Source organism: Oncorhynchus gorbuscha, linkage group LG14 (assembly GCF_021184085.1).
Source record: "Oncorhynchus gorbuscha isolate QuinsamMale2020 ecotype Even-year linkage group LG14, OgorEven_v1.0, whole genome shotgun sequence".
NCBI classification, from domain to species: domain Eukaryota; kingdom Metazoa; phylum Chordata; class Actinopteri; order Salmoniformes; family Salmonidae; genus Oncorhynchus; species Oncorhynchus gorbuscha.
In genome coordinates, this window is record NC_060186.1 from 63,084,136 (window position 1) to 63,103,620 (window position 19,485).

Consider the following 19,485-nt stretch of genomic DNA (forward strand, 5'->3'; position numbering starts at 1 on the left):
AAACAAAAAATCCCATTGTGAAATAATGCCAACAGTATAGTTTGGTGGAGGTGGAATAATGGTCTGGGGCTGATTTTCATGGTTCGGGCTAGGAACCTTCCTTGCAGTGAAGGGAAATCTTATCACTACAGCATACAATGATATTTTAGACAATTCTACTTTTTTTACTGGTCCCCGGTGGGAATCGAACCCACAACCCTGGCGTTGCAAGCGCCATGCTCTACTAACTAAGCCACACAGGACATTCTGTGCTTCCAACTTTGTGGAAGTTTGGAGAAGGCCCTTTCCTGTTTCAGCATGACAACACCCCCGTGCATAAAGTGAGGTCCATACAGAGATTGGTGTGGAATTGGAACGCCGACTGCAAGCCAGGCCTAATCGCCCAACATCAGTGCACAACCTCACTAATGGTAGTATGGAAGAAAGTCCCTGTAGCAATGTTCCAACATGTAGTGGAAAGCCTTTCCAGAAGAGATGAGGCTGTTATAGCAGCAATGTTCCAACATCTAGTGGAAAGCCTTCCCCCAAAGAGTGGAGGCTGTTATAGCAGCAATGTTCCAACATGTAGTGGAAAGCCTTCCCCCAAAGAGTGGAGGATGTTATAGCAGCAATGTTCCAACATGTAGTGGAAAGCCTTCCCAGAAGAAATGATGATGTTATAGCAGCAATGTTCCAATGTTCCAACATCTAGTGGAAAGCCATCCCAGAAGAGTGGAGGCTGTTATAGCAGCAAAGGGGGGGTACCAACTCCATATCAAATCCCACATTTCAGATATGTCCGGTAAATTAAAATTCTGCCGGTCAAATGTCGGGCACCACATTTTCATAACGGAAACCCCGGTACACCAACAGACAGACCTACTCTACTACCATATGTCCACCTAGAGAGCAAACGAAAGACCACCTGTGAGACGGCAGTGAGAAATCTTTAGAGAGCTGAGGTTAAAGTCCTGTCATGTTTTAATGCTGTTTTGATGAGAAATCCATGTGCTTAGCTGGCCCAGCCATTCTGGAAGGAAATTACTATAAATGGCTTAACAACACTGGGTGTGTGAATGGCTGAGTGTGCGCGCGCACACACACACACACACACACATGCTACAAGGGAGTATAAATATCTCTCAGACAAGGAGCTCTTGGCCACCTGGGGAGCAATTACATGCCTTGTAGCATGGAGACACTTCTGTCCACACGCTGTGAAAACCAACACAGCAACACCTACTATATGCCATCACCCCCACTTTCCCCATAAATTCTGACATTTCGTCCACCAATATTTCAACCACTCAGATAAGACACACCTGCTGTTTCTGTACACCCATTAGTAGTTCATAGTATTCTGTTGAACCCCTTACACATAGTTGCCCCTCTACCACTGCTTTCCCGGTTCATCTGAGTGCCCCGATAACAGACAGAACCTTTTGACAGTTTCAGACAGAGAGCGTTGTAGATAATGGACACTGGCTGAGGGTCTCCGAACACACGCACACACATCACTGCTTTGTTTGGCTGTAAACGCTGAGATACACTGCTTGGTCTGTAATTACAAGCTGCGACTGGAGGCAGAGGAATCAAATGCGTTTCCATTACAGGACTCAGTATTCCAGCCAGACAGCCTTAATGACACAGCGTGGCAGCGTTACAGAGACATATCAAATTAGATGATTCCATTTGAGGGATCGATGTTACATGGAGATAGTGTCGTCGGTATCTGTGTTGTTGCGTTGAGAGCAGCTTCACGGTGTGTGTGTGTGTGTTGTTGCTTTGAGATCGGCTTCACAGTGTGTGTGTGTTGTTGCTTTGAGATCGGCTTCACAGTGTGTGTGTGTCGTTGCATTGAGAGCAGCTTCACGTGTGTGTGTGTCGTTGCATTGAGAGCAGCTTCACGGTGTGTGTGTGTCGTTGCGTTGAGAGCAGCTTCACGGTGTGTGTGTGTGTGTTGTTGCTTTGAGATAGGCTTCACAGTGTGTGTGTGTGTTGTTGCTTTGAGATAGGCTTCACAGTGTGTGTGTGTGTTGTTGCTTTGAGATAGGCTTCACAGTGTGTGTGTGTGTTGTTGCTTTGAGATAGGCTTCACAGTGTGTGTGTGTGTTGTTGCTTTGAGATAGGCTTCAGATAGTGTGTGTGTGTGTTTGTTGCTTTGAGATAGGCTTCACAGTGTGTGTGTGTGTTGTTGCTTTGAGATAGGCTTCACAGTGTGTGTGTGTGTGTGTTGTTGCTTTGAGATCGGCTTCACAGTGTGTGTGTCGTTGTGTTGAGATCAGCTTCACAGTGTGTGTGTGTGTTGTTGCTTTGAGATAGGCTTCACAGTGTGTGTGTGTGTTGTTGCTTTGAGATAGGCTTCACAGTGTGTGTGTGTGTGTGTTGTTGCTTTGAGATAGGCTTCACAGTGTGTGTGTGTGTGTGTTGTGTGTTGCTTTGAGATAGGCTTCACAGTGTGTGTGTGTGTGTGTTGTTGCTTTGAGATAGGCTTCACAGTGTGTGTGTGTGTGTGTTGTTGCTTTGAGATAGGCTTCACAGTGTGTGTGTGTCGTTGCGTTGAGAGCAGCTTCACAGTGTGCGTGTGTCGTTGCGTTGAGAGCAGCTTCACAGTGTGCGTGTGTCGTTGCGTTGAGAGCAGCTTCACAGTGTGCGTGTGTCGTTGCGTTGAGAGGCTTCACAGTGTGTGTGTGTGTGTGTGTGTGTGTGTGTGTGTGTGTGTGTGTGTGTGTGTGTGTGTGTGTGTGTGTGTGTGTGTGTGTGTGTGTGTGTGTGTGTGTGTGTGTGTGTGTGTGTGTGTGTGTGTGTGTGTGTGTGTGTGTGTGTCGTTGCATGAGAAAAGCTTGGGAGATCCATTCAGTTCAGTAATGAGCAGCAGCAGCCTGTTCCATTACGTTCTGTAATGTTGTTTTGATTGCTCAATTTAATCTCCCCAGCCCAGCATCAAGACCGTGTGTGGAGAGCAGCAGAAGATAAAGCCATTCACATCTCCTCATAGGCCCTTCAGTCTCATTGTTGCACTTCAGTGGATGGAAGTGTTGCTTTCTGATCAAAGGGATTTTACCCACTAATCAATTATCAAGTTTGACATGAAACTGTCCTTTACAGCTCAGGACAGTTACACACACAGGGATATACAGGCAATAGCCATCCTTCTAACCAGGGACATCTATGCACAAGGCTCTATTGAAAAAGCTAGTCGATGTAACTTAACATTCAAGACACTTCATGAAATAACTTCAATATAAGTATAGCCAACAGAGCACCTGCAAACATGTTTTAGCACAGCTTCCGTTACTGCTACACTAGCAGCATCCAAAGCTTGTGCCACTTAATCAGTTGTTTCCATAGGCACATGTCAGTGTCCTACCTCTCTACATGGTCCAGGTTTCCTGACACACCCAGACCTCCGATGGTATAGAGTTTCCCATCGTAGACCAGACTGTTGTGTCTGCAGCGAGGCACAGTCATACGGGACATCAGATTCCAGTTGTCCAATAGAGACATGTAGCACCACACGTCAGCTACCATCACCCCCGACTCTGTCCCACCTGAAACACACACATAAAATACACACGTCAGCTACCATCACCCCTGAAACACACACATAAAATACACACGTCAGCTACCATCACCCCCGACTCTGTCCCACCTGAAACACACACAAAATACACACGTCAGCTACCATCACCCCCGACTCTGTCCCACCTGAAACACACAAATAAAATACACACGTCAGCTACCATCACCCCCGACTCTGTCCCACCTGAAACACACACATAAAATACACACGTCAGCTACCATCACCCCCGACTCTGTCCCACCTGAAACACACAAATAAAATACACACGTCAGCTACCATCACCCCCGACTCTGTCCCACCTGAAACACACACACCACACACTCGTCAGCTACCATCACCCCCGACTCTGTCCCACCTGAAACACACACACCACACACTCATCAGCTACCATCACCCCCGACTCTGTCCCACCTGAAACACACACACCACACACTCGTCAGCTACCATCACACCAGACTAACACCGACTAAATAAAATGCATATACAATTTAACCAATGTTAAAAATATCCAGATAGATTATTTTTTTACTGGTTTACAATAAGTCATTTTGGAATCGTTATGACCTTGGGGCAAATGTAACAAGGCACCATCAAGACAAAATGCCTGTATATTCACCCTTATTTCTACCCCTCACTGTTACAATGCATTACCTAGCTTGGTATGAAAGCAGCAAACAGAGCAGACATTCAATCCATTATCTGGAGGAACACAGGGTCCTCAGCCCTGGTTAGTACTACTGCACACTGATGATTTCCCCACTGAGCACCTGCCTCCCCACAGACACACACAGGCCAGGTCCATGGGAAATGAGGGGAGAACATTCTCTCTTAGCATTTCTAGTGTTCTGTTTCCACAGTCGAATGTCAAGGTTTACCTCTGTATAGGAGATGTACACACATGGAGACTGGACGAGAACAGAGACCTCTGGAGGAATATAGTACAGAGAAAAGAACAGAGAACTGAGACCTCTGGAGGAATACAGTAGAGGAGAGAACAGAGAACTGAGACCTCTGGAGGAATATAGTACAGAGGAGAGAACAGACCTCTGGAGGAATACAGTAGAGGAGAGAACAGAGAACTGAGACCTCTGGAGGAATACAGTACAGAGGAGAGAACAGAGAACTGAGACCTCTGGAGGAATATAGTACAGAGGAGAGAACAGAGAACTGAGACCTCTGGAGGAATACAGTACAGAGGAGAGAACAGAGAACTGAGACCTCTGGAGGAATACAGTACAGAGGAGAAAACAGAGAACTGAGACCTCTGGAGGAATACAGTAGAGGAGAGAACAGAGAACTGAGACCTCTGGAGGAATACAGTAGAGGAGAGAACAGAGAACTGAGACCTCTGGAGGAATACAGTAGAGGAGAGAACAGAGAACTGAGACCTCTGGAGGAATACAGTAGAGGAGAGAACAGAGAACTGAGACCTCTGGAGGAATACAGTAGAGGAGAGAACAGAGAACTGAGACCTCTGGAGGAATACAGTACAGAGGAGAGAACAGAGAACTGAGACCTCTGGAGGAATACAGTAGAGGAGAGAACAGAGAACTGAGACCTCTGGAGGAATACAGTACAGAGGAGAGAACAGAGAACTGAGACCTCTGGAGGAATACAGTACAGAGGAGAGAACAGAGAACTGAGACCTCTGGAGGAATACAGTACAGAGGAGAGAACAGAGAACTGAGACCTCTGGAGGAATACAGTAGAGAAGAGAACAGACAACTGAGACCTCTGGAGGAATACAGTAGAGGAGAGAACAGAGAACTGAGACCTCTGGAGGAATACAGTAGAGGAGAGAACAGAGAACTGAGACCTCTGGAGGAATACAGTAGAGAAGAGAACAGACAACTGAGACCTCTGGAGGAATACAGTAGAGGAGAGAACAGAGAACTGAGACCTCTGGAGGAATACAGTAGAGGAGAGAACAGAGAACTGAGACCTCTGGAGGAATACAGTAGAGAAGAGAACAGACAACTGAGACCTCTGGAGGAATACAGTAGAGGAGAGAACAGAGAACTGAGACCTCTGGAGGAATACAGTACAGAGGAGAGAACAGAGAACTGAGACCTCTGGAGGAATACAGTACAGTGGAGAGAACAGACAACTGAGACCTCTGGAGGAATACAGTAGAGAAGAGAAAAGACAACTGAGACCTCTGGAGGAATACAGTACAGAGGAGAGAACAGAGAACTGAGACCTCTGGAGGAATACAGTAGAGAAGAGAACAGACAACTGAGACCTCTGGAGGAATACAGTACAGTGGAGAGAACAGACAACTGAGACCTCTGGAGGAATACAGTAGAGAAGAGAACAGACAACTGAGACCTCTGGAGGAATACAGTACAGTGGAGAGAACAGACAACTGAGACCTCTGGAGGAATACAGTAGAGGAGAGAACAGAGAACTGAGACCTCTGGAGGAATACAGTACAGAGGAGAGAACAGAGAACTGAGACCTCTGGAGGAATACAGTACAGTGGAGAGAACAGACAACTGAGACCTCTGGAGGAATACAGTAGAGAAGAGAACAGACAACTGAGACCTCTGGAGGAATACAGTACAGAGGAGAGAACAGAGAACTGAGACCTCTGGAGGAATACAGTAGAGAAGAGAACAGACAACTGAGACCTCTGGAGGAATACAGTACAGTGGAGAGAACAGACAACTGAGACCTCTGGAGGAATACAGTAGAGGAGAGAACAGACAACAGACCTCTGGAGGAATACAGTAGAGGAGAGAACAGACAACTGAGACCTCTGGAGGAATACAGTACAGAGGAGAGAACAGAGAACTGAGACCTCTGGAGGAATACAGTAGAGAAGAGAACAGACAACTGAGACCTCTGGAGGAATACAGTAGAGAAGAGAACAGACAACTGAGACCTCTGGAGGAATACAGTAGAGAAGAGAACAGACAACTGAGACCTCTGGAGGAATACAGTAGAGAAGAGAACAGACAACTGAGACCTCTGGAGGAATACAGTAGAGAAGAGAACAGACAACTGAGACCTCTGGAGGAATACAGTAGAGAAGAGAACAGACAACTGAGACCTCTGGAGGAATACAGTACAGTGGAGAGAACAGACAACTGAGACCTCTGGAGGAATACAGTACAGTGGAGAGAACAGACAACTGAGACCTCTGGAGGAATACAGTAGAGAAGAGAACAGACAACTGAGACCTCTGGAGGAATACAGTAGAGGAGAGAACAGAGAACTGAGACCTCTGGAGGAATACAGTACAGAGGAGAGAACAGAGAACTGAGACCTCTGGAGGAATACAGTACAGTGGAGAGAACAGACAACTGAGACCTCTGGAGGAATACAGTAGAGAAGAGAACAGACAACTGAGACCTCTGGAGGAATACAGTACAGAGGAGAGAACAGAGAACTGAGACCTCTGGAGGAATACAGTAGAGAAGAGAACAGACAACTGAGACCTCTGGAGGAATACAGTACAGTGGAGAGAACAGACAACTGAGACCTCTGGAGGAATACAGTAGAGGAGAGAACAGACAACTGAGACCTCTGGAGGAATACAGTAGAGAAGAGAACAGACAACTGAGACCTCTGGAGGAATACAGTAGAGAAGAGAACAGACAACTGAGACCTCTGGAGGAATACAGTAGAGAAGAGAACAGACAACTGAGACCTCTGGAGGAATACAGTAGAGGAGAGAACAGAGAACTGAGACCTCTGGAGGAATACAGTAGAGAAGAGAACAGACAACTGAGACCTCTGGAGGAATACAGTAGAGAAGAGAACAGACAACTGAGACCTCTGGAGGAATACAGTAGAAGAGAACAGACAACTGAGACCTCTGGAGGAATACAGTAGAGAAGAGAACAGACAACTGAGACCTCTGGAGGATACAGTAGAGAAGAGAACAGACAACTGAGACCTCTGGAGGAATACAGTAGAGAAGAGAACAGACAACTGAGACCTCTGGAGGAATACAGTAGAGAAGAGAACAGACAACTGAGACCTCTGGAGGAATACAGTAGAGGAGAGAACAGAGAACTGAGACCTCTGGAGGAATACAGTACAGAGGAGAGAACAGAGAACTGAGACCTCTGGAGGAATATAGGGGAACAATAATATGAATATAATTTAAAAACTTTACACTGGCTGTATGGATAAACAGATATAGATATACTCTATGTGTGTGACGGTCCACGTCGTTAGCCTACCTGACAAGTAGATGTTGTCCCCAGCTGAGATGACGCTGAAGAACTCTCTGTCGTAGAAGGGCAGGCTGGCCAATGGGAACCACTTACTGTTCTGAGGGTTAAAACATGTCACCGCCGTCAGAGAGCGCTGGTTCATACTGATGGCCTGACGACCACCGATTAACACTATCACCTCTGCCACACCTAGAGGGACAGAGGGAGGGGGAGAGACAGAGAAACTCATTAAACAAGTGTTTGCAGAAACTATCATACGGTGAGGATGCTGCTTTTGTGAGTGCGTCAGAGCAGTGTTTCTGATAAAAGGACCCAGCCTATTTAGTTGGTTTGGAGCAGCAACTGTTGACTGAGTCAGAGGTACAGGTGCAATAATTGGTGGTATTTATTTACAATGAAATGTAAATAGTGAATGCACAGTTAGGATCCTGCAATAGCATAGGAACTAGTGACATAGTTGGGTTCAAGCATTGTTTGTAACTAACAATTAGTCCATTTGTGTGGGGAGAAATGGAGGGAAATAACCTACATGACATATGATAGTTCACAGGCAAATCCATTTCAGAAATGGGCTGTGGTATTTTGGAGCCTCGGAAGTGGGAAGCCCAGGTTTGTCACGTACGAAACAGGATTTTGGAAGGTTGTGGACTATGGTTGTGGACAATTCCTTTTGGGTGATGGACATGATGGACATAGCTCTAATTGGTGTACAGACGGCACCAAACTTGGCTTCAGATGTTTTTCCAATTTAGCAGCCTGCAGGCCTTGTTTATTGTTATTTCCAATTCAATAGCCTCTCAGGGATATGCAAAACCAAAATGCAAACTGACAAAGTTTCCTCTTGGTGCAGGAAAGTGTAATGTGTAAAGTGGGACATATAACTCAATTCTCTAGACAGCTCTCTCTGCCATCTGTTAGGCTGCAGCAGCTCTCTACTCTCCAGCCCCATGCAGATAACTCTCCTGTCTGCATCAGTCTCTCTCCCTCCCTCCTTCAGTCTCTCCCTCCATTGCCACAGAAAATACTTTTATCCCACTATCTCTACTCCCACAACCCTCTTCTACCCCCTCTACTCCATTCCCATAGATGCACATCACTTCTCTATCTGTGCTAGTGAGACTCACAGCATGGCCTCAAACCCTTACTAAATCAATACGCTAAATCAATGTGTGGATATTCAAGAACAGCAGCACTGCAAACACAACAGCATTTTAATTCTGGGTCTCATCTAATTCAGAGCAGCACCTCCACCTGTGTGTGTGTTTTGATCAGAGCTCTCTCAGCCAGTATAAGTATTCTCTCCATGTTCAGTGCTCAACCATGGTGTTCAGTACACTACTGGTGCCTCATCTCTCACACACTGTTGGCATACACTGTATAAAGATGCCAGTGATGCGTAGTGTGTGTTTGTGGTTGCGTGTGGCAGCATACGCTGTATAAAGATGCTAGTGATGCGTAGTGTGTGTTTGTGGTTGCGTGTGGCAGCATACGCTGTATAAAGATGCTAGTGATGCGTAGTGTGTGTTTGTGGTTGCGTGTGGCAGCATACGCTGTATAAAGATGCTAGTGATACGTAGTGTGTGTTTGTGGTTGCGTGTGGCAGCATACGCTGTATAAAGATGCTAGTGATACGTAGTGTGTGTTTGTGGTTGCGTGTGGCAGCATACGCTGTATAAAGATGCTAGTGATACGTAGTGTGTGTTTGTGGTTGCGTGTGGCAGCATACGCTGTATAAAGATGCTAGTGATACGTAGTGTGTGTTTGTGGTTGCGTGTGTGTTTGTGTGTGTGTGTGTGGCAGCATACGCTGTATAAAGATGCTAGTGATACGTAGTGTGTGTTTGTGGTTGCGTGTGTGTTTGTGTGTGGCAACATACGCTGTATAAAGATGCTAGTGATGCGTAGTGTGTGTTTGTGGTTGCGCGTGTGTTTGTGTGTGGCAACATACGCTGTATAAAGATGCTAGTGATGCGTAGTGTGTGTTTGTGGTTGCGTGTGGCAACATACGCTGTATAAAGATGCTAGTGATGCGTAGTGTGTGTTTGTGGTTGCGTGTGTGTTTGCGTGTGGCAATATACGCTGTATAAAGATGCTAGTGATGCGTAGTGTGTGTTTGTGGTTGCGTGTGTGTTTGTGTGTGGCAACATACGCTGTATAAAGATGCTAGTGATGCGTGGTGTGTGTTTGTGGTTGCGTGTGGCAGCATACGCTGTATAAAGATGCTAGTGATGCGTAGTGTGTGTTTGTGGTTGCGTGTGGCAGCATACGCTGTATAAAGATGCTAGTGATGCGTAGTGTGTTTGTGGTTACGTGTGTGTTTGTGTGTGGCAGCATACGCTGTATAAAGATGCTAGTGATGCGTAGTGTGTGTTTGTGGTTGCGTGTGTGTTTGTGTGTGGCAGCATACGCTGTATAAAGATGCTAGTGATGCGTAGTGTGTGTTTGTGGTTGCGTGTGTGTTTGTGTGTGTGTGGCAGCATACGCTGTATAAAGATGCTAGTGATGCGTAGTGTGTGTGTTTGTGGTTGCATGTGTGTTTGTGTGTGGCAGCATACGCTGTATAAAGATGCTAGTGATGCGTAGTGTGTGTTTGTGGTTGTGTGTGGCAGCATACGCTGTATAAAGATGCTAGTGATGCGTAGTGTGTGTGTTTGTGGTTGCGTGTGTGTTTGTGTGTGGCAGCATACGCTGTATAAAGATGCTAGTGATACGTAGTGTGTGTGTTTGTGGTTGCGTGTGTGTTTGTGTGTGGCAGCATACGCTGTATAAAGATGCTAGTGATGCGTAGTGTGTGTTTGTGGTTGCGTGTGTGTTTGTGTGTGGCAGCATACGCTGTATAAAGATGCTAGTGATGCATAGTGTGTGTTTGTGGTTGCGTGTGGCAGCATACGCTGTATACATTTACATTTACATTTAAGTCATTTAGCAGACGCTCTTATCCAGAGCGACTTGTATAAAGATGCTAGTGATGCATAGTGTGTGTTTGTGGTTGTGTGTGTGTGGCAGCATACGCTGTATAAAGATGCTAGTGATGCGTAGTGTGTGTTTGTGGTTGCGTGTGGCAGCATACGCTGTATAAAGATGCTAGTGATGCGTAGTGTGTGTTTGTGGTTGCGTGTGTGTTTGTGTGTGTGTGGCAGCATACGCTGTATAAAGATGCTAGTGATGCGTAGTGTGTGTTTGTGGTTGCGTGTGTTTTTGTGTGTGGCAGCATACGCTGTATAAAGATGCTAGTGATGCGTAGTGTGTGTGTTTGTGGTTGCGTGTGGCAGCATACGCTGTATAAAGATGCTAGTGATGCGTAGTGTGTGTTTGTGGTTGCGTGTGTGTTTGTGTGTGGCAGCATAAGCTGTATAAAGATGCTAGTGATGCGTAGTGTGTGTGTTTGTGGTTGCGTGTGTGTGTGTGTGGCAGCATACGCTGTATAAAGATGCTAGTGATGCGTAGTGTGTGTTTGTGGTTGCGTGTGGCAGCATACGCTGTATAAAGATGCTAGTGATGCGTAGTGTGTGTGTTTGTGGTTGCGTGTGTGTTTGTGTGTGGCAGCATACGCTGTATAAAGATGCTAGTGATGCGTAGTGTGTGTTTGTGGTTGTGTGTGGCAGCATACGCTGTATAAAAACACCAGTGATCCAAAACAAACACACTGGCTGTCTGCCACATGCATCTCCAGGCCTCTTAGTCCTCAACAGCAGTTTGACAGAGGGAGGGAGAAAGGGAAAGCCAGAGAGAAGGAAAGAGATCTATTCCTCAATCATTCCATAGCTTGGATTCTAACCGCTGGCTCATCTTCCTGGATCAATAGTCCTTCTCCACCCTCGTTCCCTTGACAACCACCTTCCACCACTCCTTTTTTTCCCTTCACCACCTTCCATCCCTTTAAACACTGCGGTCATCTTAACTAAAGCTGCTCTCCAGCTTTCCTTATTTTCTCTCTTCCGGTCTTTCTCCAGGGCTGTTAAAATACAGCGAGAGCTTTTGATAAAAAAAGGAGAGGAGAACAGAAGGCTTTAGTGGGATGAGCAGAGAGAAGAGGTAAATGTTGACACTGGGATAGGATGGCTGGAAACATGCACTGCTTCTTCCAAAGAAGAAGCAGTTTAAATCACAAAAATGGGCCACAAACGTGCTAGAGCTTTACCAAATATTAATATGTGCTGCCAATGTAACTACAGATATGGGTGACTGAACACTGACTGATTATTAAAGCAGAGGAATAGAGACAATATATAGGAAGATGAGCAGTATAAAAATATTTACCTCAGTGCAGTGGTATTCAGAGTGGCAACAGAGCAACCATCAGGTAACAACTACAGAACAACTTCAGCTGACATACTGCTCATATACAGTACAATATTGCTGAATGTGTGATTCTCAGTCCTGAGGTAAATGCCAACCATGTATCTCGACACAGAACATATACAAGAAACATACATAATGTGTTGGTTGAATGCATGGGTGTTTAGATCCTTGTTCTCTCTACATCATCATGCATTATAACAACCTGAAGGTTCATGCATACACCAGGGATGGTGGAGTAACTGCCAAGATAAGCGACTCATCTTTTTATTTTTCAATTGCAGAATGTTTTTGTTAGTGAACATGACATCTGGATGGGGGGTGTGATGCCTCTTGAACCCTGTCACCTGCTGTTGAAGGTCAAACGGAGACAATTCTCCACTTGTTAGGGAAGTGGGAAAAAAACAGAATGAATGTTATTTATTTTCTCTGCCTCTCTTCCTAACAGTCTTTGTCCTTGGCTCGCTCTTGCTCCATATCCCCGCCTCTGTCCTCTGTTAGAGTAACTAGAAACTGTTCATACGTAGAATATCCAAACATGGAACCAAAACGTCCTCTGGGGGTTGTGAGACAGCCAGGGTGAAGGTGAATACAGCCAGTGTTGGATCACATCACGGGTAGAGCTGCTAGAGACGTGTGAGCACGCAGTACATTCTCCTTCACAACAGATCCACACAGGGGCTGATGTCATTCAGCTGCTGAAACAGTGGGGGAAGAGGAAGGATGTATGGAGGGATGGATAGATCACTGAGATGCTGACAGCATGTGTTCTCTACCGTGTCATGACCATGAGAGGAAAGGAGGGGCGAGAACTCTGGCAGGTTAGCTGCCCACCTGCTGAGCCTAGTGTCGATGGAACACACACCACAGCCACTACCTCCTAATGACTCCTATCCCTGACACCAGCCTGCTCCCTACTGTTCACACACACACACACACACTCCGTCATTTACATCACAGCAGGACTAAGTAAGGGTTCCTCCTCCACACGCCATAGATTCTTACACACAAATGTCACTCGGGAGCTTTCATTTCCTGTACACACACACCTTTCCTGCACCAGTCCAGTTTCCCCTATTCAAAACGTTCCCTCTATCGCCCACTTTCTCAATTCAATTTAATTCAATCTACTTTATTGACATGGAAAGCAAAACCCTTACATTGTCAAAGTAATCATGACAACAATGGTCCAACAAGAGCACTGACCAGGAATATACTAGACTGTTAATGAAAAATAAATAATGAACATGTTCAGTGGTAGTAATATTAAGAGCAATCACAACCAATAATAATAGAGAATTGTAAAAATACAATTAATACTGGTACTAGGTTTAACCTGACTTCTAGAAAAGGCATAGTAATGACTAGTAGCAGTATGGAAAAGCCAGAACAGAACAAAAAGTCAAATATTAATGACAATGTTTCACTTAGGTTGTGACAGGAGGCTAAAACACAGTATTTTTATTTAGAGATGTATTTAGGTTAATCATTTAGGTTCACATTTACCTTCTAATTTTGGGTAAGATTGTATTTCTATGACTAAATATCTTTCACAATTTGACAGAAAATACAGCTCCGTCTGTACCTCTCCTCTCTGCGTTCTCCGTTTCTCCTTGTTCTACTCCCTACTCTGACCCTTCCTCTTTTTACCCAACGGCTAAACCCTGCTCTCTCCATCTATCCCTCTCACCTCAGCCCTGCTTCCTGTTGTAAACCCTGCTCTCTCCATCTATCCCTCTCACCTCAGCCCTGCTTCCTGTTGTAAACCCTGCTCTCTCCATCTATCCCTCTCACCTCAGCCCTGCTTCCTGTTGTAAACCCTGCTCTGTCCATCTATCCCTCTCACCTCAGCCCTGCTTCCTGTTGTAAACCCTGCTCTCTCCATCTATCCCTCTCACCTCAGCCCTGCTTCCTGTTGTAAACCCTGCTCTCTCCATCTATCCCTCTCACCTCAGCCCTGCTTCCTGTTGTAAACCCTGCTCTCTCCATCTATCCCTCTCACCTCAGCCCTGCTTCCTGTTGTAAACCCTGCTCTCTCAGTCTATCCCTCTCACCTCAGCCCTGCTTCCTGTCGTAAACCCTGCTCTCTCAGTCTATCCCTCTCACCTCAGCCCTGCTTCCTGTTGTAAACCCTGCTCTCTCAGTCTATCCCTCTCACCTCAGCCCTGCTTCCTGTTGTAAACCCTGCTCTCTCAGTCTATCCCTCTTACCTCAGCCCTGCTTCCTGTTGTAGTTATTTCATCTTCTCCCACATCTCAATCTCTTATATTTCTTTACTCAGTTCAATCTTGTTCTCTCCCATTGCACTCGTCTTCTTGGACCCTCCTTTTCCCCTTAATCTCACTCATACCTCAGTCTATCACTAAAACCAACTCACCTTTTCCTCTCCGCCCAAGCCCTCCATCTCCTCCCTCTCTAACCTTATGGTCTCTCTCCCAGAGGGGTAATTTGGTATGGTGAGGATCGGAGGCCACTGGCCTCAGAGTGTGTGCCCCAGCTGTGAGAGTATTCTGGCATAGAATCAGATAGTGTGTGTTTGAGTCAATGTGTGCGCTCTAAGGGTATTCACATGGTGTGTGTGTTTGTGCCCTGCTGTGAGGGGACTAGCCAGGTTGAGTGACAGTCACAATGGGACAGGGACTCTGCACTAGCAGGCGCTCTGCCAGCCCACACACACGCTTGCACGCACTTTCGAAACACAGTCCATGCCAAATGTGACCATTTCACCTACCTAAGACTACCCACAGATTCAGATTCATACAATCTCACACTCATCCAGGCTGCTAATGTGAAAATCATTGCATGTGCAGATTTGGTCTGTGTGCATGTATGTGTGGTGTGGGAAAACTGCATATTCTAGCTCTGGGTAGATACTGAGTTAAGTCAGTCAGCCAGCCAGTATCCATCCTCCATCTCCATGCAACACCATGGCTTAACTTGATTCTCTGGTAAGTGGTCAGAAAGCTGTGTCGTCATGCCAACAGCCATGGGTTTTATAGTACTGGACGTATTTAGACCAGAGGTCACACTACCATTTTAATGTATGATTTGATATTTATGTACTTGTTCAACATTTCACCAATAAGACTAGAAACAAACATCTCCACCTAAATATTTTATTTGACGCTCTACTACATCTTTCCACATTACAAGGAAAGAGATATTATGGAAATTTCGCAAGCTTTGGCTTCATAGTGTGTGTGACTCAGCCATTCTCAAGGACCATGCTGCATTCCTCTTTAGAGTAACACAAATTAATCTCACATTACATTGGTTCGTTAAAACAAACCAGCCTGAATAATCACTCAAACGAGGCACTGGACACTCACACAAGCATGCCGCCTGCCCTCCCACGCTTGCACACAAATGTGACCCGATTTAGGAAACTAGGCGTATGTCGCAAGTGACGACTTCACAGGAGAGCTGTTTAAAAAAACTGTTTTAGCTAAATGCATTTTTGGCAGAAATGTCTTTTCAAACATGTCAACTTTTATGTGCCTTAATGTCAAACTTGGTTGCCACTTGTAAATACAAATACAATTGTTAAATTACGAGCCCAGTTTGTTTAGCCACAGAAAAAGTGAGCAACCTTCCCGCTAGCCATGATCGCCTGAGATAATGAGTGGGCTGGACATGCCGAGAGATGAGTTCAGATTGGTTTACCATAAAGCACGTGTCAGTCTATTGGAGCTGGTCAGTATGTTTGGGTAATCGTGTTTAACGTGGATGTTAAAAAAAAAAATGGATTGTGTAGTAAAACTGCATAAACCTACAGTCAAGTTAAAGTGTACTGTTAGCTAGCTAATGTTAGCTGGCTGGCTCACTAGCTAAAGTTGTGTATGCTCTCCACTTTCTGGAGTACCGAGTTTTGAAATCAGTGGAATTTGAGTACGATAGCTAAGGAGATGGAGAAAACACCCGTCTGGATTACATCGTCAAACCAAGGCGACCATGCATAGCATCAGACAGGAGACGCATCCAACCATGATATATACTGGTAAGATTTTCAGATAACACGTTTCTAGTGTACTGTTAGCTAGCTAACGTTACATGTATGATCTTATTCTTAGTAGCTATCTCAGACATTTGCTTGAGTAGTTATAGCCATAGAACCGGGTTGGTTAGCTACCTGCAGATTCATGCGTCATGAGTTGTGATTATGGTCCATTGTTTAGCTAACTAGCTACATCTTAACAAAAGACTGCACTCTAATTTTGACAAAGTATTTTTATTTCAAGTTAAAGTGAACTGTTAGTTAGATAACGTTAGCTGGCTGGCTTGCTAACTCACGTTACATCATGCGTTGGGATTCGTTGTTTGCCTAGCTTGCTATCTAGCTACATTTCTTAAAATACTTGTCTTAGTGTGCCAGAGTGGAGCATAAGTGATGCATTTTTGAATGCTCAACACCCGTTGAATATGTCCGGTGTCGGTAAAAAGGCGTAATTACATTTTTTTTTGCCAGCAGCACAGTTCGCACTGGATAATTTCAAAAAATCCTAATCAGCTCTCCTAGGGCGAGTAAAATGGTCAGAGTGGGGTGTTCTCTCATTATGTGTCTGGAAGTAGCTAGTCAATGTTTGCCTGTTAGCTTGGGTGCTTGACTGTGTTGTGAGGTCAGAGCTTTCGGAACGACCCTACTTATTGGCCAGAGCGTCCAGTGTGTGTTCTGAACGCGAAACCACAGATAAAAGCTCTCAGATGTATGGAAGCTGGCTATTTATGTACTAACGGTTAGATCAACCCTTAAAGAGATAGGTGGGACTAAGGCTTAAGAGGGTGTGAACAATGTTGAATGGGTGTAGACAAAGAGGGCTCTCCAATAGTAGTACCAAAACAGTGAAAGACGGTTTTCTCAAAAAGGTAGGTACAAGTTGATCAACTTTCAAAGCAGAATTACTTCCCCATTGTTCCTCACATTCAGTGTATGATAAACCATTTTGTAGCTCTGAGTCTCTACTTTCATCCAACATAAAAAACAGAAATTCAAATGTTGCTACATAAGAAAGAAGTTGAGAGTCACAAATATCCGAAATAACAAACCCTATAATTGCCATCCAAAATCAAACGTTTTAAGTACCATCTCCCAAGCCGACAGAGATGGCCGCCTCGCTTCGCGTTCCTAGGAAACTATGCAGTTTTTTTATGCAGTTTTTTGTTTTTTTACGTGTTATTTCTTACATTAGTACCCCAGGTCATCTTAGGTTTCATTACATACAGTCGAGAAGAACTATTGAATATAAGATCAGCGTCAACTCACCATCAGTACGACCAAGAATATGATTTTCGCGACGCGGATCCTGTGTTCTGCCTTTCAAACAGGACAACGGAATGGATCCCATGCGGCGACCCAAAAAAACGACTCAGAAAAAGAGGGAAACGAGGCGGTCTTCTGGTCAGACTCCGGAGACGGGCACATCGTACACCACTCCCTAGCATTCTTCTCGCCAATGGCCAGTCTCTTGACAACAAGGTTGATGAAATCCGAGCAAGGGTAGCATTCCAGAGGTACATCAGAGACTGTAACGTTCTTTGCTTCACGGAAACATGGCTCACTGGAGAGACGCGGTGCAGCCAGTGGGTTTCTCCACGCATCGCGCCGACAGAAACAAACATCTTTCTGGTAAGAAGAGGGGCGCGGGCGTATGCCTTATGGCTAACGAGACATGGTGTGATGAAAGAAACATACAGGAACTCAAATCCTGTTCACCTGATTTAGAATTCCTCACAATCAAATGTCGACCACATTATCTACCAAGAGAATTCTCTTAGATTATAATCACAGCCGTATATATCCCCCCCCAAGCAGACACATCGATGGCTCTGAACAAACTTTATTTGACTCTTTGCAAACTGGAATCCATTTATCCGGAGGCTGCATTCATTGTAGCTGGGGATTTTAACAAGGCTAATCTGAAAACAAGACTCCCAAAATTTTATCAGCATGTCGATTGCGCAACCAGGGGTGAGAAAACCTTGGATCATTGTTACTCTAACATCCGCGACGCATATAAGGCCCTGCCCCGCCCTCCTTTCGGAAAAGCTGACCACGACTCCATTTTGTTGATCCCTGCCTACAGACAGAAACTAAAAAAAGAAGCTCCCACGCTGGTCTGTTCAATTCAACGGCTTAGACACAAGAGGCATGTGGCAGGGTCTACAGTCAATCACGGACTACAAGAAGAAAACTAGCCCAGTCACGGACCAGGATGTCTTGCTCCCAGGCATACTAAATAACTTTTTTGCCCGCTTTGAGGACAATACAGTGCCACTGACACGGCCTGCAACGAAAACATGCGGACTCTCCTTCACTGCAGCCGAGGTGAGTAAGACATTTAAACGTGTTAACCCTCGCAAAGCTGCAGGCCCAGACGGCATCCCCAGCCGCGCCCTCAGTATGCGCAGACCAGCTGGCCGGTGTGTTTACGGACATATTCAATCAATCCCTATACCAGTCTGCTGTTCCCACATGCTTCAAGAGGGCCACCATTGTTCCTATTCCCAAGAAAGCTAAGGTAACTGAGCTAAACGACTACCACACCGTAGCACTCACTACCGTCATCATGAAGTGCTTTGAGAGACTAGTCAAGGACCATATCACCTCCACCCTACCTGACACCCTAGACCAGACATGGGCAAACTACGGCCCGCGGGCCACATACGGCCCGTTAGGCTTTTTAATCCGGCCCGCCGAACTTGTCCAAATTATAGTAAAAACCTCCTTTTTTCCCATTTCCCTGCAATGCCCCACGTTTCCCCAATAGATGGCACACTCAAAACACATTGACCGTTGTTGGAGTGGCGCGTATTTCTCTTTATTTCACTTTAATTTTCACTTCGTTTCACGTCACCATTAAGCCCTTCTGTGAAAATGAGCGGACCAAAGAGAAGGAAAGTGGACAGCGAATGCCGAGTGTTTAATAAGGAGTGGACAACAAAATACTTCTTCACTGAAGTCCGATCAACGGCTGTATGTCTGATATGCCAAGAAGCTGTTGCGGTTTTCAAAGAGTACAATATCAGTCGTCACTTTGCCACGAAGCATGCAAACTATGCTAGCAAGCAGTCAACACAAGAACGGGCGGCTACTGCTCAGAGGTTGGCAGCTAATTTACAGAGTCAACAGAACTTTTTTCACCGACAAACTGCAATTCAAGAGTCAAGTACCAAGGCAAGTTATTTGCTGGCATTCAAATTAGCAAAGGCTAGCAAGCCTTTCTCCAAAGGCGAGTTTTTGAAAGAGTGCATGGTAGAGACAGCAGGTCTCTTGTGTCCGGAGAGCAAAGCCAAGTTTGAAAAAAATCAGTTTAGCACGCAGGACAGTGACTCGCCGCGTGGAACTGATTGACGAAGATATAGTCAGCGAGTTAAACAAAAAGGCAGAGTCCTTTAAGTTATATTCACTAGCACTGGATGAAAGTAACGACATAAAAGACACTGC

The 19,485-nt window shown here is 45.4% G+C and overlaps 1 protein-coding gene and 1 non-coding gene across 2 annotated transcripts in view; both read right to left on the minus strand.

Annotated features, from left to right (window-relative positions):
- The window catches only part of LOC123995272 (kelch-like protein 29), a 121,477-nt gene that overhangs the window by 28,268 nt on the left and 73,724 nt on the right, over positions 1–19,485 (minus strand). Inside the window, exons 7-8 of the mRNA XM_046298770.1 lie at positions 7,753–7,935; positions 3,350–3,530 (exon numbers count right to left, since the gene is read on the minus strand). Coding sequence (XP_046154726.1) covers positions 3,350–3,530; positions 7,753–7,935 — 364 coding nt within the window. The remainder of the gene's footprint in view (positions 1–3,349; positions 3,531–7,752; positions 7,936–19,485) is intronic.
- trnaa-ugc lies at positions 170–243 on the minus strand. The gene has a single exon. It is a non-coding gene; the product is annotated as a tRNA-Ala (tRNA).